Genomic DNA, 21632 nt, shown 5'->3' with positions numbered 1-21632 from the left:
TCGAGCAGGGGGGAAAGAAATTGTTGACGGATCATCAGTCCTGATGCAGGGTCTCGACCTGAGACATCGACAGTTCTTCCCCCCACCCCCCACCTCTCCACAGATGCTGCCCGACCCGCTGAGCTCCTCCAGCAGATTGCACGTTGCTCCAGATTCCATTATCTGCAGTCTCCTGGGTCTGAATTCCTAGCTGAGAAGAATTAGGGGTGAGCTTATTCAAACTTACAAGACCCTAAAGGGACACGACAGGGTTGGGATGTGGAGATGTTTCCTCTAATGGGAGGGCCACAGAGTTACAAGGAGACACTCATTTAACACTGAGGTGTTTAGAAGTTTCTTCTCTCAGACATAAGGTTTCTTTAATAGTCACATGTACATCGAAACGCACAGTGAAATGCATCTTTTGCGTAGAGTGTTCTGGGGGCAGCCCGCAAGTGTCACCACACTTCCGGCGCCAACATAGCGTGCCCACAACTTCCTAACCCGTACGTCTTTGGAATGTGGGAGGAAACCGGAGCACCCGGAGGAAACCCACGCAGACACGGGGAGAACGTACAAACTCCCTACAGACAGCGGTGGGAATCGAACCCAGGTCTCTGGCGCTGTAATCTCCAGAATTCTCTGCCCCTGACAGCAGTGGAGGCCAGATCATTGGATACGTTTGAGGAGAAGATGGATAAATGCTTGACAGATCGGGGAACTGAGGACGATGGGGCAGGTTCCATTATCGTACCGAGTGGTGGGGCAGGATCGAGGGGCCGAGTGGCCTACTCCTGCTCCTATTTTCTGGTGGAGGTGAGAGATGGCACCGTTGACACTGCAGCACTCCCACCGGCGCCGCACTGAGGCACCAGCACAGGTCTTTGTTGTTGTTGTTGTGGGTCTGCAGTGGGATTTGGACCCACAACCTACTGGGCCCAAGGCAACAACGGCACTCCCTCCTCGCCGCCCCTCCCACAGCGTGGTGCTCCCTCCTCGTCGCCCCTCCCACGGCACTCTGTCCTCACCGCCCCTCCCACAGCGTGGCGCTCCCTCCTCACACAGGATGTCCCAGGAGGGTTTTGAGTCTGCGGGACACCTCACTCCATCTCAGCACAGCCCCGAGATTTCACCATCACTTCAGTAACGTCTGGTCTCGGCTGCTGCATCCTGTGGGATCCTGCTGTGCTTTGTTGCTACCTCCCCCCCCACTGCAGGCTGAATGGCCCCCCACACACTGCCGGATGCTCCAAGGGGAGGGGTCTGGGGAGTTGTGTTGATTTTTGGAATGTTCTGGGGGCAGCCAACAGGGGGATTCCCACCTATGGACCCCGTCCTCCCCTCCCTCCCTCCCCCCCTCCACACTCAGTCCTCCCTTCTCCCACTCCCTCCCGAACTCGAGACCCCTCATTCCCACTCTCTGTCCCTCCCTCACCCCCCTCCCTCTTCCTCTCCCTCTCCCTCAGCACCCTCCCCTCCCCTCCCTCTCCCCACCCCTCTCCCTCCTCCCCTCCCCTCCCTCTCCCCACCCCTCTCCCTCCTCCCCTCCCTTACTTCATTCCCTCCTTTTCCTCCCTCATTCCCCTCCCCCCCTCATTCCCCCTCCCCCTCCCTCCCTCATTCCCCCCCTCCTCCCTCATTCCCCCCCTCCCTCCCTCATTCCCCCTCCCTCCCTCATTCCCTCCCCCTCCCTCCCTCATTCCCCCTCCCCCTCCCTCCCTCATTCCCTCCCTCCCTCATTCCCTCCCCCTCCCTCCCTCATTCCCCTCCCCCTCCCTCCCTCATTCCCTCCCTCCCTCATTCCCTCCCTCCCTCAGTCCCCCTCCCCCTCCCTCCCTCCCTCATTCCCCCTCCCCCTCTCTCCCTCATTCCCTCCCTCCCTCATTCCCCCTCCCCCTCCCTCCCTCATTCCCTCCCTCCCTCATTCCCCCTCCCTCCCTCATTCCCCCTCCCCCTCCCTCCCTCATTCCCTCCCTCCCTCATTCCCTCCCCCTCCCTCCCTCATTCCCTCCCCCTCCCTCATTCCCCCCCCCCCCTCCCTCCTCCCTCCAGCCCCGCCCCGCCCCCTCCCCTCCGCCACCTCTCATTGGCGGATCCGCCCGGCGGAGCCGGGGGACGAGAGGCCCCGCCCCCCCTCCGCTCCCATTGGCGGGCGGGGGAGGGTGGCGGCCGCTGATTGGCCGGGCGGCCCGTTACCCTGCAGCGAGTGGGCCGCGCCGGGCAGTGGCGGCGGCGCTGCGGGAGGAGCGGGGATGCGTCTGCTGGAGCTGCTGGAGCTGCTGGTCGCCGCCTGCGCCCTGCTGGGACCCGCCTGCGCCGCGGCCGCCGAGCCCAGGGCCGTGTCCCCAGGTAAGGAGGGGGCTCCGGGCCGGGGGTGGGTGGCGGGACGTCCCGGGAACCCTCCCGCCGGAGGATCGGGAGCCTCGTCCCGCGGCGGCACCGGGCTCCGACCGGCACAAGTTCCGCGGGCTCCGGGCAACTTGTGGTGGTGTTTCCCCCCCTCCCACCCCCACCCCCACCTACCCCTCTCTCCCACCACCCACCTACCCCTCTCCCCACCCCCACCTACCCCCCTCCCCACTCCCCACCCCACCTACCCCCCCTCCCCACTCCCCACCCCCACCTACCCCCCCCCACCTACCCCCCCACCCCACTCCCCACCTACCCCCCTCCCACCCCCCACATACTCCCCACCCCCTCCCCACCTACCCCCTCCCCACCCCCCACCTACCCCTCTCTCCCCACCCCCACCTACCCCACTCCCCACCCCCACCTACCCCACCCCCCCACCCCACTCCCCACCTACCCCTCCCACCCCCCACATACTCCCCACCCCCTCCCCACCTACCCCCTCCCCACTCCCCACCTACCCCCCTCCCCCCCCCCCACCTACCCCCCTCCCCACCCCCCACCTACCCCCCTCCCCACCCCCACCTACCCCACCATGCCACTCCCCACCTACCCCCCACTTCACCCCCCACCTACCCCCACCTACCCCCCTCCCCACCCCCCCACCTACCCCACCCCACCCCCCACCTACCCCCCTCCCCACCCCCCACCTACCCCTCTCTCCCTACCCCCCTCCCCACTCCCCACCTCCCACCTACCCCCCTCCCCACCCCACTCCCCACCTACCCCCCTCCCCACCCCCACCTACCCCTCTCCCCCCACTCCCTACCCCCCTCCCCACTCCCCACCTCCCACCTACCCCCCTCCCCACCCCACTCCCCACCTACCCCCCTCCCCACCCCCACCTACCCCTCTCCCCCCACTCCCCACCCCCACCTACCCCCCCTCCCACCTACCCCACTCCCCACCCCCCACCTACCCCTCTCCCCCGCACCACCACCCACCCCTCTCCCCCCACCCCCACCCATCTACCTCTTTTCCGCCCTCCCCACCACCACCTACCTCTCCCCCCCCCCCACCTACCTCTCTTTCCCCCACCCCTGGGAACCTGGGGGAGGGAGGGGCACGTTCAGAATAATGATTGCCCTCCCCCCTCCGCCTTCTCCCTCCGCCTTCTCCCTCCGCCTTCTCCCTCCGCCTTCTCCCTCCCTCCGCCTTCTCCCTCCCCCCTCTTTCCCCCTCCTCTTTCTCCTCTTCCCCCCCCCCTCCTCTTTCTGCAACCCCCCCTTCTCCCTCCCCCCTCCCCTTTCTCACAGCTTCAGAGTTCTTAACCGAACCTTTGGAATTTTCTCCTCCCAGTGTCACTGAACCCTCTGGGTGTATCCAGGACCGGTTTAGTGTTTGTGCAAATGGTTTTTACCGCTGGTTACATTGACGCTGGTTTATTATTATCGTCACGTGTACTGGGATATAGCGGGAAGCTTCAGTTTGTGTGCCATTAGTTGCTGAGGTAGTTAAAAGTAAACTGCAGAATATGGTGTGGCAACAGAATGTGGAGAGAGTAGTGCAGGAAATTGGTGCTGAGACGGAGCGGACGCCGCAATTTGATTGGACCATGGAGCAGAGTCGAGGGGCCGAATGGCCGCCTCTTGTCTCTGTGACATTTCTCGCTCACAGTCCTTACCTGGCGTTGGACTGAGGCACTGCGACGCTGCAGCGAACACAGCCCATCTGCACTTTCAGGTGGGGCACGGCTCTGGGAGGGGGCTTACCTCACAGCCCGTGCCCTGACCCAATCATTCTTTGACCGACGTCGCCAAAAGACAGGGTTATCTGTCCTTCAGTCTAATCGCTTTTTGTGGGATCTTGCTGTGTGTAACTTAGTGACCCCCGGCCCCCTTTGACCTTGGGATACCCTGAGTTGGGAAAACGGAACTGCTTCCAGGACGGATCCAGTCTCCTCCTCTGACGATGGGAGGTCACGGATAATGACGGATCGCAGCAGTGCTGAGTCGTGGAGAGGCACAGCACAGGAAAAGGCCTTTCAGTCCATTGAACTCATGTTGACCCACTTACACCAACCCTACATTGATCCCACTTTAATTTTAATTCTTCCCCCCCCACATTCCCATTGGGTGTTACCCCTCACCCACACCCTTCGGGGGGGGGGGGGCAATGAACCCACCGACCCTGCACGTTGTTGGGACGTGGGAGGGAACCGGAGATCCAGGTGGGGGGGAACCCACCCTCCCTCCCTACCGTCATGTTCCCCCCCCCCCCCCTTCTCCCACAGAGGCACTCCCTCTTCAACCGCCCCACACCGCCCTGCTGCTTCTCTGAACAAGATGTTGGTGGTCACTTGCCCTGCGAGAGTCTGCTCACTGCACCTTTTTCCCCCAATTAATGGAAGTAAGTCAATGGGACTGTGTTTGGAATTGCATCTTGCACAAAGGAAGAAGGTTGTGATCGCTGGTCAGCCCCAGGACATCACTGCAGGGATTCCTCAGGGCAATGTCCCCAGGCAATGTAGTGGCACAGCGGGTAGTGCCGCTGCCTCACAGCCCCAGAGAGCTGGGTTCAATCCCGACCTCCGGTGCTGCGTGTGCGTGTGTGTGTGTGTGGAGTTTGCACATTCTCTCTGTCACCCCATAGGTTTCCCCCCACATCCCAACAATTTAGTGGGCCGCTGTAAATTGTCCCCCGAGCGTGTGGGTGAGGGGTAGAATCTGGGAGGGGAGTTGATGGGGCAGAAAATAGATTACAGGGGGGAAAAATATTAGTAGGGGAATGTGATAGCTCTGTAAACGATGGGCTGAACATCCTCCTGTGTTATGTAAATGATATTCGTAAGTGACAGGTTCCCCTCTGCGTTGACTCTCCGCCCTGATCTACAAATGTGTCCGCGTTCCTTCACCCGTCGCCAGGAGCTCCCTGTCCGTACCTTCACCGCACAGACTGCTGTGGCTCAAGGAAGTGGCGAGCAATTGTGCTTGAGTAGCACCCAGGACGTCCCAAGGTGTGTCACAGCCGACAAAAGTGCAGTCGGGGCCGTAATGAAAGAAGTGCCGAGTTTTCTCATGGAGTTTTCCTGGGGTTAATGGAGGGATAGAACTCGGCCCAAACCCCAGGGGAAGTCTCCTGGCTGTGCATCGAGACCGTGCGGTTAGATGTAGCAGTGGGAGGAGGTCTCCATCCCTATTGAGCCTGGTCAAAGTCGCTCGCCACAGGACACTCTGCCTCTGACCCACCGTATTATTGATTTTCTGATCAACTCCCTGATTGTTCGGAAATCCTGATGGTTTTGACGTCTGGCCCAGCTTTCTTCTCGGGGGCGCGGGGTCCCTGGTTCCCTCACTTCCTCCCTCACACTGGACTTCGCTTATAGGGGTACACAACACAGAAACAGGCCCTTCGGCCCAACTTGCCAGTGCTATCCCAGTTACCTACCTGAGCCAGTCCCCATTTGCCTACATTTGGCCCATATCGCTCTAAACCTTTCCTATCTGTGTACTTGTCCAAATGTCTTTTAACTATAATTGTACCAGTCTCTACCACTTCCTCTGGCAGCTCGTTTCACACACCCACCACCCTCTGTGTGGGGGGGGGGGGAAGTTTGCCCCTCAGGTCCCCTTTAGATTGCTCCCCTCTCACGAACCCTCTAGCATTATACTCTTCTACCTTGGGAGTGGGGGGGAGAGAAAAGGCAGTGACCCTCCACCTTCTCTATGTCCCTCATGATTTTATAAACCTCTATATCTCATGCCCTTGTCAAGAGGACATCTTCAAGAGGCGGTGCCTCAAGAAGGCGGCATCCGTCACGAAGGACCCTCACCACCCGGGACGTGCCCTCTTCTCGTTACTACCATCGGGGAGGATGTACAGGAGCCTGAAGACCCACACTCAACGATTCAGGAACAGCTTCTTCCCCTCCGCCATCAGATTGCTGAACGGTCCCTGAACCCATGAACACTTCCTCGTTATTGCTCCTTGGCACTATTTATTTATTTTTGTAACTTGTAGTAGTTTTTATGTCTCGTACTGTACTGCTGCCGCAAAACAACACAGTGGTAATAAATCTGATTCTGATTAAGTTCGCCCCTCAGCCTCCTACGATCCAGAGAACACAGTCCCAGCCTATCCTGCCTCTCCTTGTGACTCAACCCCTCCAGTCTCAGCAACATCCTTCTGAATCATTTAATCTGCACCCCCTCCAGCCTAATGAGATCTGTTCATGGGAACCCTGGTTGCTGTTGTCTCCATTAAACAATGATAAGATCAGATTTCTTTATTAGTAACATGTACATCGAAACACACAGTGAAATACATATTTTTGCATAGAGTGTTCTGGGGGCAGCCCACAAGTGTCCGGCGCCAACATAGCACGCCCACAATTTCCTAACCCGTACGGCTTTGGAATGTGGGAGGAAACCTGAGCACCCGGAGGAAACCCATGCAGACACGGGGAGAACGTACAAACTCCTTACAGACAGCGGTGGGAATTGAACCTGGCTCGCTGGCGCTGTAATAGCGTTATGCTAACGGCTACACTGCCGTGCCTGCAATATGATATATTGTACGACTACATTCTTTAACCAAAATTAAAGGGAATTAAAACAAAAGTCTTGGGGTATAAAATAGGAGCAACGTCCACAAGTGCAGAAAATCTGCTCGTCCATCAGCTCCGGAATCCCAAGTGCGGGAGACTTCAGCATAGCTGGAACGCTGGCTTCTGTGCGCTGTAGGAACACAACGTCGAGGCATTGAAGTGAATCTTTGCTCTGCTTGGCTACACAGCCTGGGGCCAGAGGAAAGGAATGGTTTCTGATGTGTGAAAGGTGTTTGTGTAGCTAGTGGAATGCCAAGTATGTGCTTTAGCTGCTCGTTTCGGAGTAAGCAACGCAGCTGGGAATCGGGGTGCGGCAGGTCAAGAGATCAAAGGTCACCCTGGATTTGACACGGCCTTGGAACTGGGGTCGGCGGGGAGGAGAAGGTCTGACCTGCCTTGGGTTGAGAGGTCTCCCCCAGGGCGTCGGGATGCCCCTGTCCCGTGCCCCTGAGGCTGGGGAGCGTCTCTTGCAGGCTGTGTCTGAGTGGGCATTGACCGTTGCTGGGGACAGTGCCCAGAGCAGATTCTCATCCCTTGACCCACCCACCTCCCCAGACCCGAGATGGTTACCGTACTATTGTGGGATCTTGCTTTGTACAAACGGACCCCTGTGTTGTAAGTATTGAGTCATACAGCACAGAAACAGGCCTTTTGGCCCATCTCGTCCATGGTATCCATCTAAGCCAGTCCCAATAGCCTGTGTTTGGCCCATATCCCTCTAAACCTTTCCTATCCATGTACCTGTTCAAGCACCTTTTAAATGTTACTGTACCTGCCTTGACCACTCCCTCTGGCAGCTCGTTCCACATACAGACCACCCTCTGGCTGAAAAGGTTGCCCCTCAGGTCCCCTTTAAATCCTTCCCCACTCACCTTAAACCTATGCCTGGTAGGTCTTGATTCCCCTTCCCTGGGAAAGAGACTGCATTCACCCTATCTCTGCCCCTCATGATTACACCTCTGTAAGGTCACCCCTCAGTTTCCTACGCTCCAAGGAATGAAGTCCCAGCCTGCCCAACCTCTTCCTGTAACTCAGTCTCTCGAGTCCCAGCAACGTCCTTGTAAATCTCCTTTGCACTCTTTCCAGCTCGATGACGTCCTTCCTATAAGTGATTAAAACTGTACACAATACCAAAGGTGTTGTCTCACCAACATCTTGTACAACTGGAAAATAACATTCCAGTCCTCTGTTCTGTGGCACTCCCCAGGCCCTACCCATCACTGGGGAAGTCCTACCCTGGTTTGACTTCCTGGAACGTAGGAGAGATGCTGGTGTTACTTGGGAGAGTCTAACTGTGGAAGGCCTCCTGGTTCCTCAGTAGTGTTGAAGTCGAGTTTGTTGTCATCTGCACAAGTCCATGTGTGCACAGGTGCAATGAAAAACTTGCTTGCAGCAGCATCACAGGCACAGAGCAACATAAAAGCAGCATTCGCAAGAAAAACGTAAATTAAACACAATTATACAAGAAAGAACAGAATTAGAACAACAAAAAAACAATTAACTGTAATGCAAAGTGATAATAGTGTTGTTATACTGAGGTAGTGATTAGGGTTGTGCAGGTTGGTTCAAGAACCGAATGGTTGAAGGGAAGTAGCTGTTCCTGAACCTGGTGGTGTGGGACTTCAGGCTTCCGTACCTCCTGGCTGTTGGTAGCTGCGAGAAGATGGCACGGCCCGGATGGTGGGGATCTTTGATGATGGATGTTGCCTTCTTGAGGCAGCGCCTGCTGTAGATACTCCCGATGGTGGGGAGGGATGTGCCTGTGATGTATTGGGTCCACTACTCTCTGCCACTTCCTGTGCATTGGAACTGCCGTCCCAGACCGTGACGCAACCAGTCAGGATACTTTCAACAGCACATCTGTAGAAGTTTGTGTACGTTTGGTCTGTGGTGATCTTTCTCCAATTGACGATCACAATGAAAAGGGTTGGTGTGTTGGTATCTGCCCGATGTGTTGGACTTTGGGATCCCATCCTCTGGGAAGATTTGGAATTCTGGGATCCTGTTGGGAAAGGCATTTCCACACGTACCAATCCTTTACGGTTGAGGCCGTAAATGGGGCAGTGTTTGATCCTTTGGGATTTGGTGTGACGGGGGTGTGTCTACTTCCTGTGTGCTGATACTAGATTTCACCTTTAACTCCCAGATAAGTTGTTGGTGATCACCGTGGCAACCAGAGAGACCGAAGGCTTCAAACGTTTCATCCGGACTGCAAAGCACTTTAACTACACTGTCAAGGTAAGGGGTGGTGGATGGAATTGGCCTCAGGGAGGGAGGGTGTGGTCTGGTGGTTGTAACTGGAGCAGGTTCCCAGTCCCTGACGGGGAGATTCGAACTCCTGCTTTTCACCGGGTCAGGAGACCCCCTGCTCCGTAGGTCCTGGGTAGTTTGTTGTCCTTGCCTAGAACATAGACCAGTCCAGCGCAGGAACAGGCCTGTCGGCCCATCATGTCTGTGCCGACCATGATGCCAATCCAACCAATGCCTTCTGCCTGCAGGTGGTCCATATCTCTCCATTCCCCGCCCGTTAATGTGTCTATCTAAATGCCCACGATGTTGTGCCAATTCAGCTACTGACACCCAATGCCTTCCCGAGCAAGGTCCATCTCCCTCCATTCTCTGCACATTCTTAAATCGTATCTGCCTCCACCCCCACCCCTGGCAGCCCGTTCCAGGCACCCACCGCTTTTGTTAAAAACAAAACTTGCCTTGTAAATCTCCTTTTAAACTTTCCCCCTGTCACCTTAAAGCTTTGCTCTCTTATTATTTGACATTGACATTTCTCCCTGGGGAAGAAAGGCTCTGACTGTCTATCTGTGCCTCTCATAATCTTATAAACCTCCATCAGGTCTCCCCTCGGCCTCCGCTGCTCCAGAGAAAACAACCTGAGTTTGTCCAACCTCTCCTTATAGCTCATGCTCTCTAATCCAGGCAGCATCCTGGTGAACCTCTTCTGCACCCTCTCCAAAGCCTCCACACCCTTCCTGTAACGGGGGCGACCAGATCTGAGCAGTCGGATCAATTAATACAGTCTGCCTTGCACTAAGTGGGTACATTAGTGCCAACCTGTGTTGCCAGTTGACCCGCTGGATCATCCCAGACATTGTGGGACCGGAGCAGAGATGGTCAGTGGGTTGTCAGGTGATTGTTGCCCGTGCGTGGGGTTTGCACGCTCTCCCCTTGACCTCGTGGATCCCACCCTCCGGGTGCTCCGGTTTCCCAACGACGTGCAAGGTCGGTGGGTTCGTTGTCCGCTGTAAGTTGTCCCCTAGTGTGTGGGTGAGGGGGTAGAATCTTGCGGGGGGGGGGGAGTTGATGGGAATGTGGGGGGGATGAAATGGGATCGGTGTAAATAGGTACCTGATGGTCAGCACGGACTCAGTGGGCCGAAGGGCCTGTTTCTGTGCTGTATCTCTCTATGACTCCTTAAAAACAAAGTTAGCAACTGGAATGCGATTAACTGCATCGCTGTTTTAACACGTTGGTCTGTGTATGCAGCACTATGTGAGGCTCTGTCCTATAGAACCATAGAACAATACAGCACAATACAGGCCCTTCGGCCCACAATGTTGTGCTGACCTTTAAACCTCGCCTAAGACTATCTAACCCCTTCCTCCCACATATTTAAAATAAATTCCTCCATATGCTTCTCTAGCATCTCTTGAATTTGACCAATGTACCTGCCTCCACCACCGCCCCAGGCAGCGCATTCCATGCCCCAACCGCTCTCTGGGTAAAAAAACCTCCCTCCGATATCTCCCTTGAACTTCCCACCCATTACTTTAAAGCCGTGCCCTCTTGTATTGAGCATTGGTGCCCTGGGAAGGAGGCGCTGGCTGTTCTCTCTATCTATTCCTCTTAATATTTTGTACACCTCTATCATGTCTCCTCTCACCTTCCTTCTCTCCAAAGAGTAAAGCCCTAGCTCCCTTAGTCTCTCCTCATAATCCATACTCTAAACCAGGCAGCATCCTGGTAAATCTCCTCTGCACCCTTTCCAACGCTTCCACATCCTTTCTATAATGAGGCGACCAGAACTGGACACAGTACTCCAAGTGTGGTCTAACCAGAGTTTTGTAGAGCTGCATCATCACCTCGCGGCTCTTAAACTCGATCCCACGACTTATGAAAGCTAACGTCCCATAAGCTTTCTTCGCTACCCTATCCACCTGTCCTGAGGGACTCTTGTGGAATCAGCTCCCTGGGAACCTGGACTACTTCGTTTTCTGCATGGGTGCTTACGACTGTTGCAGCACAGAAGGAGGTCATTCGCTCCATCGAGTCTATGCTGACCCCTCGTTGAACAATCCCATAGTTCCACGTGCCTTCTGTCCTTTCCCCGTAACCCTGTAAATTTACCTTCCCTCAGGATCCCCCTGTTCAGTTCCCATTTGAAGTCCTGACTGATTCCCCTGCCCCTACAAAGTTCCCAATCCTAAAGTTTTATTTGTATCCTCGTTGTATCTTCTGACCAAAATTTTAGACCTGGGCTCTGGCAGATCTGCTGGTGGGAACTCTGCGCCCCCCCCCCCCCGCCCTGTCCAAAGCCCCTGTGGTCTTGAGCCCCTCGGTGGCTCCAAGGGAGAACTGCCATTGCTCCTCCGATTGAACATTCTGGCTGAAATCCCACATCTCTGGAAACATTTCGGTAAATATTCGCTTCCCACGTCTCCAAGACCTTCCCAAAGTGTGTGGAGCCGAATTTGGGAATCGCGTGAACTCCAAGACAACCGTGAGGACCCATCCTATTATTTTTTTTTGTTTTGTTACTTTTCCCAAATTATCATGGAGACTTTAAATCAATTCTGATCTGATTTTGGTCTTGGCTTGATCTCAACTCCTCTTCCAAACCAAAAAGGAATATGTTCAGTGACTGAATCTCTTTGATGGGGCAGTGGGGGGGGGAGAGAATTGGAAAGATTCCTGATTTTCTGGGAGGGGAGTAATTTCTTATCATTGTAAGTGTGCATTTCTTTTTTTCCCCCCCCCCCCCCCCCCAAGTACATACAGCACAGTACAGGCCCTTCGGCCCACAATGTTGTGCCGACGTTTTATCCTGCTCTAAGATCTATCTAACCCCTCCCTCCCACATAGCCCCCTATTCCTCTATCATTCATGTGTCTATCTAAGAGTCTCTTGAATGTCCCTAATGTATCTGCCCCCACAACCTCTGCTGACAGTGTGTTCCACGCGCCCACCACTCTCTGTGTAATAAAAAAACTTACCTCTGACATCGCCCTTATACCTTCCTCTAATCACCTTAAAGTTATGTCCCCTCATGTTAGCCATTGTCGCCCTGGGAAAAAGTCTGACTGTCCACTCGATCTATGCCTCTTATCATCTCGTACACCTCTATCAAGTCACCTCTCATGCTCCTTCTCTCCAAAGAGAAAAGCCGTAGCTCGCTCAACCTATCCTTATAAGACATGCTCTCCAATCCAGGCAACATCCTGGTAAATCTCCTCTGCACCCTCTGTAAAGCTTCCACATCCTTCCTATAATGAGGCGACCAGAACTGAACACAATACTCCCAAGTGTGGTCTGACCAGAGTTCTATAGAGCTGCAACATTACCTCGCGGCTCTTGAATTTAATACCCCAACTAATGAAGGCCAACACGCCATATGCCTTCTTAACAACCCTCTCGACCTGTGTGGCAACTTTGAGGGATCTATGGACGTGGACCCCAAGATCTCTCTGTTCCTCCACACTGCTAAGAATCCTGCCATTAACCTTGTATTCTGCCTTCGAATTTGATCTCCCGAAGTGTATCACTTCACACTTCCCCGGGTTGAACAAGTTCACTGAGAGACTCAAAGTACTTTGAGAGATTCCCCCCTCTCCACACAGAGGGGAGACGTTCCCTGTGCCCCCCCTCCCCCCATCACGATCACACGTTTTAATAAGACTGGCCCTTGATCTCCTAAGGGTGGGCTGGTGGCAGGTCCACGCAGCTGGTAGAGAGCACGAGTGCTGGGGTGCACGCGTGCGCTGGGCCCTTTGTTGAGCATGAGGTGGGTGTCTTGGTTTACTTGAAGCCCCTGTTGCTCCTCAACCCTAGGTCCTGGGTCTAGGTGAAGAATGGATGGGAGGGGACGTGGCGCGGACTGTAGGGGGTGGCCAGAAAGTCCGGTGGCTGAAGAAAGAGCTGGAGAAGCATGCGGACAAGGAGGACCTCATCGTGATGTTCGTCGACAGGTAGGACCGGGGCGGGGCCTGTGTGTTGATGGACGGGGCAGGGACTGGGGGCAGTCTCGAGGCCGGTGGTGGTAACGTGGTCTTGTCCGTTCCCCCCCCCCCCCCCCCCCCCCGGGGTTTCCCTACGGGTGTGAGGGAAGATTTCGGATCGTCGGAGGCTGAGATGGGGGGCAATTGGTGGGACCCAACCCCTCACTGGAAGCCTTCGAGGTTAACCTGCCCTCAGAAGGATATGGTCCCATCGCGAGCCAGTGGGTGGTAAAGGTTGGCAGAGCCTGTACGACTCTAGGCCCTGAGGGGGAATTGAAGAAAGGTTTGTTGAGGTGGGGCTGAGGTGGAGGAGGGGGTCATCGCAAATCAAAGTAGGGTTTATCATCGTCTGCACGTCCGTGTGTACACAGGTGCAATGAAAAACTTACCTGCACGCAAATTCACAGGCACACAGCATCAGATACACAACACTCACAAGGAAACCATAAATTAACCATAAATTATAAGCAATTATAGGATTAGTACAAAAAAAATAGTCCATTGTAGTGCAAAGTGGTCACAGTGCTGTTATACTGAGGTAGTGATTAGGGTTGTGCTGGTTGGTTCAAGAACCGAATGGTTGAAGGGAAGTAGCTGTTCCTGAACCTGGTGGTGTGGAACTTCAGGCTTCTGTACCTCCTGCCCGATGGGAGCTACAAGAAGATGGCACGGCCCGGATGGTCGGGGAGTCTTTGATGTTGCCTTCTTGAGGCAGCGCCTCCTGTAGATACCATCGACGGTGGGGAGGTATGTGCCTGTGATGTATTGGGCTGAGTCCACTACTCTCTGCAGCTTCTTACGTTCCTGTGCATTCGAATTGCCGTCCCAGACCGTGATGCAACCAGTCAGGAAACTTTCAACAGCACCTCTGTAGAAGTCTGTGAGAGTGTTCGGTGACTGCCTGGTGAGTGGCGATATCACAGTGGTATGGGGGTGCTGGTGAGGCCACGCCTGCAGTACTGTGCACAGTTGTGATGCCCTGACCTGAGATGGGATGTAGCAGCATTGGAGGCAGTTCCTGGGGTGAGGGTCGTCCTATCAAGGGACGCTGGGCAGATGGGACCCGAGTTTATAATAATGAAGGGTGATTGCATTGAAACGTATAAGATGCTGAGAGGGTGTGATAGGTGTTTCCAACACAGGTTGTGAACCCTGACTTGCGGGCACCCCACACATACCTACTAGCATTTGGGATGGATAGGGACGGATATTCTACTTGGTGGGGCTGGGGCATTTCCATGTGCCTTCTCTTCTCTTTTACTACCCCCCAACCCCCCCACCCACCCACTCTCCCATCCCGAGCCACAACTATTGGGGGCTGGCAGTGTGGTGCAGGCTTCACGTGTGAAATCCACTGGGGCAGAGGTTAGGATTGAACGGCTCTCTGGAGTTGTGAGGCAGTGGTTGCCTCCAGCAGCACCACTGTGCTGCCTTACTGCCTGTGATGGGACAGTGTAGAGGGAGCCTCACACTGTGTCTGACCCTGGGAGTGTGTGACGGGACAGTGTAGAGGGAGCTTCTCTCTGTGTCTGACCCTGGGAGTGTGTGACGGGACAGTGTAGTGGGAGCTTCACTCTGTGTCTGAACCCGGGAGTGTGTGACGGGACAGTGTAGAGGGAGCTTCACCCTGTGTCTGACCCTGGGAGTGTGTGATGGGATGGTGTAGAGGGAGCGTCACTCTGTGTCTGACCCCGGGAGTGTGTGACGGGACAGTGTAGAGGGAGCTTCACTCTGTGTCTGACCCCGGGAGTGTGTGACGGGACAGTGTAGAGGGAGCTTCACTCTGTGTCTGACCCATGCCCTGGGAGTGTGCCATGTTAGCTTTTAATGCATATAACATTCTTCCCCTCCTCTAAGCACTTTCGTTTAAAAAATGCAAGTACTTGCTGTGTTTGAAGTCTGATTGAACAGTGATCGCCAAGTACATGTGTAAATTGGTTTATTATTGTCACATGTACTGACGTACAGTGAAAAACTTTGTTTTGCATGCCATCCATACCGATCATTTCATTACAACAGTGCATTGAGGTAGTACAAGGGAAAACAATAACAGAATGCGGAATAAAGTGTGTGAGAAGAAATTTAACAACGACGTAAGTCATGGGAGCGTGGGTGTGTCTGAGCATCATCCAGAATTATTAGTGGAACGTTGGCAGTCCTGTGGTGTGTGGGGCGATGGGGTCTGCCAGCTTGAATGTGCCCTGGGGGTTTGGCAGGTGCATGGAGGGGTGGTGTCTCTCCACCTTCTCAACAGCCACCCTGACACTGAATTCTTTCTGTGAGATGAGAACGTGCAATTAATGTCTGTACACTGAGGGTTTGGGACTGATACAGGGCAGTGGGATTAGTTTTGGGATTGATACAGATTTTTTTGTTTCAAATAATTTAAAAGCGTTCTGTTACCTCCTGCACTCCATAGAAATCCTTGAAAGGTTGATTTTCCCACCGGATTTACAACCCTTCAGTCAGGGCTGGTTCAGGGTGAGGGGGGAATTGCTTTCTCCAGAGAAGACAAGTGAGTTTCTGTGGATTCTGCGACTGCTCTCAGCGATTCCTAGACGTGGGCTGTGTGGCTGTGCAGGCAGCACAAGGACCCCATTCACATCTCGAGTGGAAATTAATAAAAGATTCTATAGCTTATTTATTCTTTTATTGAACACCTTATCCTTCCTCAAACAAATGTGGCAGTAAAGCTTCTCGGGAGAGTTTGGAATGTGCGTTCCTGGAGAAATGGTCCGTGAGAATACAAGGGACAAGGAGGCCTTTTGGCCCTACAAAAAGGGATAGGAAGTCCTGTTACTTTCTCAGGGTGACCTTGCCTGCAGCCTAGTTGGTAGCTTGAGGGGGACAGTGTGTTTAGAGGGTGAGGAGCAGTGGGATTGATCCAGGGCTGTGGGGAGAGTGCGGGGCAGTGGGATTAGTTTGAGGATTGATCCAGGGCTGTGAGGAGAGAGTGGGGCAGTGGGATTAGTTTGGGGATCGATCCACGGTTCTGGGGGGAGAGAGCAGGTCAGTGGGATTAGTTTGGGGACTGATACAGGGCTGTGGGATTAGCCTGGGGATCGACCTGGGGCAGTGGGATTAGCCTGGGGATCGCCCCGGGGCAGTGGAGGCAGAGAGCATTAACTCTCTGAGCTGCTGGATGGAAATATTGAGCTGACCTCTGTGAGTTACTGCTCCTGGGAGCCAGGCCAAGAGCCTTCTCCACTTCTTTCAAGCTCTCCTATCTGATGTCAGGGCACGGCAAGGTGCCCATGAAGGAAGCAGCTCGAGTAACAAGCAGGGCTTGTGTTGCAAGATGAACACTAGAAGCCTGTGTTGCACTTGCCTCTAATTCCACGTCGTGCTTTGTCCTGCGAATTCGATCTCGTTCTTCCACAGGTTTCGTCTTTATGAAAAGCATTTGTTCTGTAATAATGAGGACTTTGTATGCATCCTGGATTTGAAGATATATGATGTGTCTGCCCTGAGAACCACTACTAAGTTTACCTGCTCCACTTTGGTAAGAACAGTGGCCAGACACATGCAGTGCCAGAGGAGAAATCAGCAGAGTTTCGAGCTGATAATGGGTTGGAATCGGGTTCCATTTCCCTGGAGACTGTTCCTTCATTGTTGGACGAATCACTGACATTTCTGTGTAGGTGTACCAGACCTGGTTGAGTGGAGCCACAACAACGATCTCTCGCTCAATGTCAGGAAAGCGAAAGAACTGATTGTCCCCCTTTCTCTTACTCCCCAACCTCTTGTCCGGAGAGCTGGCTGTATGTTACTCTCCCCATCAAGGCCAGCTTCTTTCCCCCACCTCCCCTGCTGTCTCTCTCCATCATGGTTTCCAGCTACTCCTGGTAGTGTCGGGGCAAGAGGTATAGTGAGGGGCAGCCAGTAGGATAAAACTGGTTCATTATTGTCACATGTACCGAGGTGCGGTGAAAAACTGTACGCATGCCGTCCGTACAGATCATTTCATCACGTCAGTGCATCGAGGCAGTACAAGGGAAAACAATGACAGAATGCAAAATGAAGTGTTCCAGTTACAGAGAGAGTGCAGAGCAGGCAGGCAGTGAGGTGCAAGGAGACTTTGCCTAGATCGGAGTATGTTAACTATCGGGAGAGGTTGGACAAACTTGGATCGTTTTCTCTGGAGCGTCGGAGGCTGAGGGCGGACCTGTTGGGGTTTGTGGACAGAGTCTTTTCCCCAGGGTATATCCTACTACTATATTTTACCAGGAGAGACTGCATCTGGAACAGTGTACACGGATCGGGTCTCCCTCTTTAAGGCAGATTTATACTTGGGAGAAGAGCAAGTGTGGCAAAAGTACCTCGGACTTTGCTCCTGGGTTTGACGATACACACATGACTGTGCGGCCAAGCACAGCTCCAATGCCACACATAAATTCACTGACAACACCACCGTTGTTGGACGAATCACTGATATTTGTGTGTCAGTGTACCGGAGTGAGGTAGGTCACCTGGCTGAGTGGTAACACAACAACAACCTCTTGCTCAGCGTCAGGAAAACGAAAGAACCGATTGTTGACTTCAGGAAGGGGAAGGAGGCCGAACATGCGCCGGTCTACACTGGGGGATCGGCGGTGGAGAGGGTCGGCAGCTTTAAATTCCTGGGTGTTAGCATCTCGGACAACCTGTCCTGGGCCCAGCACATCAATGCAATCACAAGGAAGGTGTTCCAGTGTCTTTGCTCAGGAGGTTCGGATTGTCACCGAACACTCTCTCAAACTTCTACAGATGTACTGTTGAAATTATCCTGACTGGTTGCATCACGGTCTGGGACGGCAATCTGAATGCGCAGGAAAGTTAGAAGCTGCAGAGTAGTGGACTCAGCCCAATACATCACGGGCACATCCCTCCCCACCATCGGGAGTATCTACAGGAGGCGCTGCCTCAAGAAGGCAACATCAAAGACCCCCCCCCACCATCCAGGCCATGCCATCTTCTTGTAGCTCCCATCGGGCAGGAGGTACAGAAGCCTGAAGTCCCACACCACCAGGTTCAGGAACAGCTACTTCCCTTCAACCATGCGGTTCTTGAACCAACCTGCACAACCCTAATCACTACCTCAGTACAGCAACACTGTGACCACTTTGCACTACAAGGGACATTTCTTTTGTTCTAATTGTGTTCTTTCTTGTATAATTTTGTACAACTTATGTTTAATTTATGTTTTTCTTGCGAGTGTTGTGTATCTGATGCTCTGTGCCTGTGATGCTGCTGCAAGTAAGTTTTTCATTGCACCCGTGCACACATGGACTTGTGCAAATGACAATAAACCTGACTTTGACTTCGATAAACTTGACCTCGAATAAGGCGAGATTAAGCACACTGGGCTTGTGTCCTCTCGGAAGAATGAAAAGCCTGACGGTTTCAATGACAGGATGATGTTTCCCCAGGCTGGGGAGTCTAGAACCGGGGGCGCCAGACTCAGTGTAAAGGGTCGGCCCAACTGGAGCAGGGATGAGGAGCAATTCCTTCTCCCTGAGGGTGAATCTTTGGAATTCTCCCTTCCCAAGGGCTGAGGCTCAGCCGCTGAGGGTGTTCAAGGCAGAGAGTGCTTGATGCAGGTAGTGGGGGGGAGGAGAGGGTTTGAGGGAAGGGAGGGGGAGTGAGGGGAGGGTGGTTTGAGGGAAGTGAGGGGGGGTTTGAGGGGAGGGACAGGGAGTGAGGGGAGGGTGGTTTGAGGGAAGTGAGGAGGGGTTTGAGGGGAGGGACAGGGAGTGAGGGGGGGTTTGAGGGAAGGGAGGGGGTTTGAGGTGAGCTGAGGGGAGGGAGTAGTCAGTGCAGGACAGTGGTCCTGAGGTAAAAGATCGGCTGTGGTACACTACCCTGCCCAAGCGCCCGACTACGTGACACCCGTTGCCCGGTGATGATGATCAACACTTGTGGGCTGCCCCTAGAACACTCTATGCAAAAGATGCATTTCACTGTGTGTTTTGACGTACGTGTGACAGATAAAGATATCTTATCCTCCTCGTGCCCTGCAGTTACGACGTCATCTTTGCTGGTCCTCCTGTGGAGCTGCTGAAGAAGTTCCTATACTTTAACCACAAGGTGGTTTTTGCAGCGGAGGGCTTCCTGTGGCCAGACCAGTCCTTGGAGGACCTGTACCCAGCCGTCCACAGCGGCAAACAGTACCTCAACTCTGGAGGTGAGACTTTCCGATGGGCAGTCAACGCCAGCGTTCCTCATTGGAGATATCCAGGGGTGTAGAGGGGACTCATGGGATTAGCTCCTCGCCTACCAGCAGAAGATGCGTCTCAACCCGTCGAAAGAGCTTGGACTTCCTGCCCGTCCCTCTATATACTCCATTGACCGCACCCCTCACCCCCATTCCGTTCCTTCACTCTATCTCTTCCACCCCAGCTCCATTCTCTTGCCAAATCCCAAGTTGACCCTACTCCCTCGCCAGCAAGCCCACCACCAGCCTTCACCCACCCCCTCAATTTTACCCCCTTCCAGAGCAGAATTTGAAGCCCTCCGCCTTCCAGTGTGGTACTGAGGGAGTGCAGCACTGTCAATGGTTCCTTGAGATGGTAAAACAAGGCCTCGTCTGCCTGCTTGGGTGGGGGTTGGGGTGGCACCACCAACACCTGTCATCTGGTCATAGCTGGGATCTTACTGTGTGCTAATGGCTACTCTGGGGTGCCACAGAGACCGTGCGTAGCCATGTCTGGAGAGGGGCTGTGCAGGCAAGGCTGCATGTACGCGCGCCAGTGTACCTCTGGGGGTGGGTGGGGTTGAGGTAGTGTCGTGTGTGGAGGGGGCTGTGGGATTGGATGTGGGAGCTTTGGGGAGTGGGGGGGATGGGGAAATGGTGATTTGCCTCTGACGCCTGTCTGCCTTCCCTCCCTCCTCCCCGTTGTCTCTCCCTCCCTCCCCATTCTCTCTCCCTCCCCCCTCCCCGCTCTCTCTCCCTCCCCCCTCCCCGCTCTCTCTCCCTGCTCCCTCCCCATTCTCTCTCTCTCCCTCCTCCCTCCTCTCCCCCTCTCCTTCTCTCCCACTTCCCCCTCTTCCCTTTCTCCCCCTCCCCCTTTTCCCCTCCCCTCTCCCTCCTCCCCCTCCCCCTTTTCCCCTCCCCTCTCCCTCCTCCCCCTCCCCCCTCCTTCCTCTCTCCCTCCTCCCACTTCCCTCCCCCCCTCCTCCTCCCCCCTCTCTCCCCCCCTCCTCCCCTCCAGGGTTTATCGGATACGCTCCCTACGTCAACAACATTGTCCAGCTGTGGAAGTTCAAGGACGACGATGATGACCAGCTCTTCTACACCCACATCTACCTCAACCCCGAGCTCCGGGTGAGTGCGGGGGTCTCCTGAACCTGGCAGAGTGTTGGGGGGGGGGGGGGGGCGGAGGTGGGAGGGGGTGGCTCCATGGACTGTGTCTACACTTCCCGCTGCCTCGGGAAAGCAGCCAACATAATCAAAGACCCCTCCCACCCCGGACATTCTCTCTTCTCCCCCCTCCCATCGGGCAGAAGATACAAGAGCCTGAGAGCACGTACCACCAGGCTCGAGGACAGCTTCTATCCCGCTGTTATAAGACTATCGAACGGTTCCCTAGTACGATAAGATGGACTCTTGACCTCACAATCTACCTCATCGTGGCCCTTGCACCTTACTGTCTGCCTGCACTGCACTTTCTCTGTAACTGGAACACTTTATTCTGCATTCTGTTCACCTTTGTACTTCCTCGATGTGCTTCTGTACGGAATAATGTCTGGATGGCACACAAATGTGTGGCGATTTTAAAAAAAACAATTACCAGTTGTGTAGATACCTGCTCCCTGTCCCATCAACCTCTTCCCCTCCCTCCCAGCTCCCTTTGTCATCCTCCTTGCTCTAGAGATCGAGGGTGGAAGATCCCAAAAACATTCCTCGTTTCTCCATCTCTGTTCCCGCAGGAAAAGCACAAGATAACACTCGACCATCGATCCACCATCTTCCAGAACCTCAACGGTGCTCTGGGTAAGTTCTGACCTTCCTCCCACCTCCGAATCCTGCCCCTCCCTGCTGTGTGAAGCCCCCTCCCCCAGCTCCCATTTCTGGGGTGCTGGTGAGGGAGGAAGTTCTCTGCTGTTTACCGGGGATGTAGGCTTGAGCTTGGATGTTGAGGACATCCACCCACTGTGGGCAACGCCCGACCTGTGGTTACACAATGGCTCAGCGGGTAGAGCCGCCGCCTCACCGCTCCAGAGACCTGGGTTCGATCCCGACCTCCGGCGCTGTCTGGGGAAAATAAGTGGGGAGGAGACTGGGAGAACGATGGGATTGTTCGTCCAAGAGACAGCAGCAATTCGATGGGCGAACGGTCTTTACCTCGTGATTTTTAACTGTTTCTCTGCCATCTGACAGATGAAGTGGTTCTGAAGTTTGAGAGAGGGAAGGCCAGAGTGCGGAACGTTGCCCAAGACACGTTACCGGTGGTTGTCCACGGCAACGGGCCTACCAAGGTAATAGTGCACAG

The 21632-nt window shown here is 54.5% G+C and overlaps 1 protein-coding gene across 1 annotated transcript in view; it reads left to right on the top strand.

The window, feature by feature from the left end:
- The first annotated feature begins 2203 nt into the window (after positions 1-2203).
- The window catches only part of LOC127586546 (multifunctional procollagen lysine hydroxylase and glycosyltransferase LH3-like), a 38535-nt gene continuing 19106 nt past the window's right edge, over positions 2204-21632 (top strand). Inside the window, exons 1-7 of the mRNA XM_052044582.1 lie at positions 2204-2328; positions 9081-9172; positions 12995-13131; positions 19161-19324; positions 20352-20464; positions 21070-21133; positions 21521-21618. Coding sequence (XP_051900542.1) covers positions 2232-2328; positions 9081-9172; positions 12995-13131; positions 19161-19324; positions 20352-20464; positions 21070-21133; positions 21521-21618 — 765 coding nt within the window. The 5' untranslated portion in view covers positions 2204-2231. The remainder of the gene's footprint in view (positions 2329-9080; positions 9173-12994; positions 13132-19160; positions 19325-20351; positions 20465-21069; positions 21134-21520; positions 21619-21632) is intronic.

The sequence above is a fragment of the Pristis pectinata genome, chromosome 37 (genome assembly GCF_009764475.1).
Source record: "Pristis pectinata isolate sPriPec2 chromosome 37, sPriPec2.1.pri, whole genome shotgun sequence".
In the NCBI taxonomy this organism is placed as follows: domain Eukaryota; kingdom Metazoa; phylum Chordata; class Chondrichthyes; order Rhinopristiformes; family Pristidae; genus Pristis; species Pristis pectinata.
Note: the sequence above shows the minus strand (reverse complement) of the source record. Positions and strands in the feature narration are given on the sequence as shown.